The sequence below is a fragment of the Grammomys surdaster genome, unplaced genomic scaffold (assembly GCF_004785775.1).
Source record: "Grammomys surdaster isolate TR1022 unplaced genomic scaffold, NIH_TR_1.0 239, whole genome shotgun sequence".
Lineage (NCBI taxonomy): Eukaryota > Metazoa > Chordata > Mammalia > Rodentia > Muridae > Grammomys > Grammomys surdaster.
In genome coordinates, this window is record NW_021604684.1 from 3,837,283 (window position 1) to 3,839,070 (window position 1,788).

Genomic DNA, 1,788 nt, shown 5'->3' on the forward strand with positions numbered 1-1,788 from the left:
TGTGTGTGTGTGTGTGTGTGTGTGTGTGTGTGTGTGTGTGTGTGTGTTTCAAGACAGGGTTTCTCTGTAGCTCTGACTGACCTGGAACTCACTCTGCAGACCAGACTGGCCTCAGACTCAGAGATCCACCTGCCTCTACCTCCCAAATACTGGGATTAAAGGCATGGGCCACCATGCTCAGCTTATATTCCTTCTTAATAAAACATGTACTTGATTTCTAAAGTTATTTATTTATTTACTTATTTATTTATTAATTATATGTAAGTACACTGTAACTGTCTTCAGACACCCAAATGAGAGCATCAGATCCCATCATAAATGGTTGTGAGGCACCATGTGGTTCCTGGGAATTGAACTCATTACCTCCAGAAGAGCAGTCAGTGCTCTTAACTGCTGAGCCATCTCACCAGCCCTACCTGATTTCTAAAAAGGTTTTTGAACCCTATCTGCAATAAGAAATTCTTTCTTGGACATGACACACTCACACGCCTTTTTCTATTGATGTTTTGTCAACCCTTTTAGGATTTTTTTCTCTTACCAATTTTTAATATTTCAGTTGAACTCTTAAAAATACTAAATATTTTTTGTCAACCACCTGCCCCCATCCCAGGTTCTCTTCAAAATCAAAGTCTGTGGACAAATCTGATGAAGAACTCCAGTTTCCCAAAGAGTTCATGGAGGACTGGAGCACAATGGAGGTGTGTGTAGACTGCAAAAAGTTCATTTCAGAGATCATCAGCTCAAGCCGGCGCAGCCTGCTGTTGGCCAACAAAAGAGCCAGGTTAAAAAGGAAGACACAATCCTTCTACATGTCCTCGGCGGCGGGCCCCTCGGAGTACTGCCCTTCAGAGCGGACTATCAACGAGATCTGAGCCCTGGTCCTTCCCGCTCTTCTGTGTGCAGAGACGGGCAGTGCAACAGTCCTGCAGACTCTTCCCAGGGGTTTTCCTTCACAGGCTCCGTCTGCAGCAGGTCAGGCTTGGGCTGTACCTGAGACCCAGACTCAAGGCTGTGTTCGTATCAGCTGATGGTATGAGGCAGGTCAGCTACTTGTTCATTTGCACTCAGAAAGCCTAAAACTTGATTTTGTGTATGTGAGTAAGGAAGCCAGAAACTTCCTTAGTTCGGTTCCTCAATGTTCTTTGGATAATTTCCTGACTAAGGCAAAAAGCTTATGTGTGAAGTCAGTCTGACTGAGTGTTGATGTTAGCACACTTGTAAGCAGTAAGTCATATTGGCATTCCACTTGACAGTGTTCCTATCTCATGTACATAATGTCCAAAGCCCTGCCACACATCGGCTCCCTGGGGGTGGGCCAGGTTGACTGTCATCTCACAGCACAAATCTTGAAGGCCTTGCTGATAATTCTCTTTGGGGCTCTGGCTGCATCCAGTGCAGAACAATCAAGTTAAGCTGTACACCGCACGGGTGGCCATTTTTCTGAGCTCAGGGTCTGCCCAGGCCCAGGCCTCAGTGTTTCCTGAGCTGCTACCAGGCCTTCATTCCTTATTGTGAATGTATTATGGTTTTGAATAGTTTTATAATACATGTCTAAGAATTAAGATTTTGTGGAAGTCTGAGGAAAAGGGAAGATTAAAATTTTGTCAAGCAGTTGAGCAGGTTTTGGTTAACTGATTGGAAGCTGTAACAGCAGGGGTGCCAGCTCATACGTTTTCACCTACATTTTCCATAACTTTATAGTGTGGCCATCGTGACTAAATTAACCACAGTTTGGTATCTGAGTCTCAAACTGAAGTTTATTTTTATAAATGAATTTTAAAAGAAAAA

General features: G+C 43.7%; 1 protein-coding gene across 1 annotated transcript in view; it reads left to right on the plus strand.

Annotated features, from left to right (window-relative positions):
• Spire1 (spire type actin nucleation factor 1) overlaps positions 1 to 1,788 on the plus strand; it is a 138,512-nt gene extending 136,724 nt beyond the window's left edge. The window contains exon 17 of the mRNA XM_028774208.1: positions 611 to 1,788. Within this exon, the coding sequence (XP_028630041.1) occupies positions 611 to 872 (262 nt within the window). The 3' untranslated portion in view covers positions 873 to 1,788. The remainder of the gene's footprint in view (positions 1 to 610) is intronic.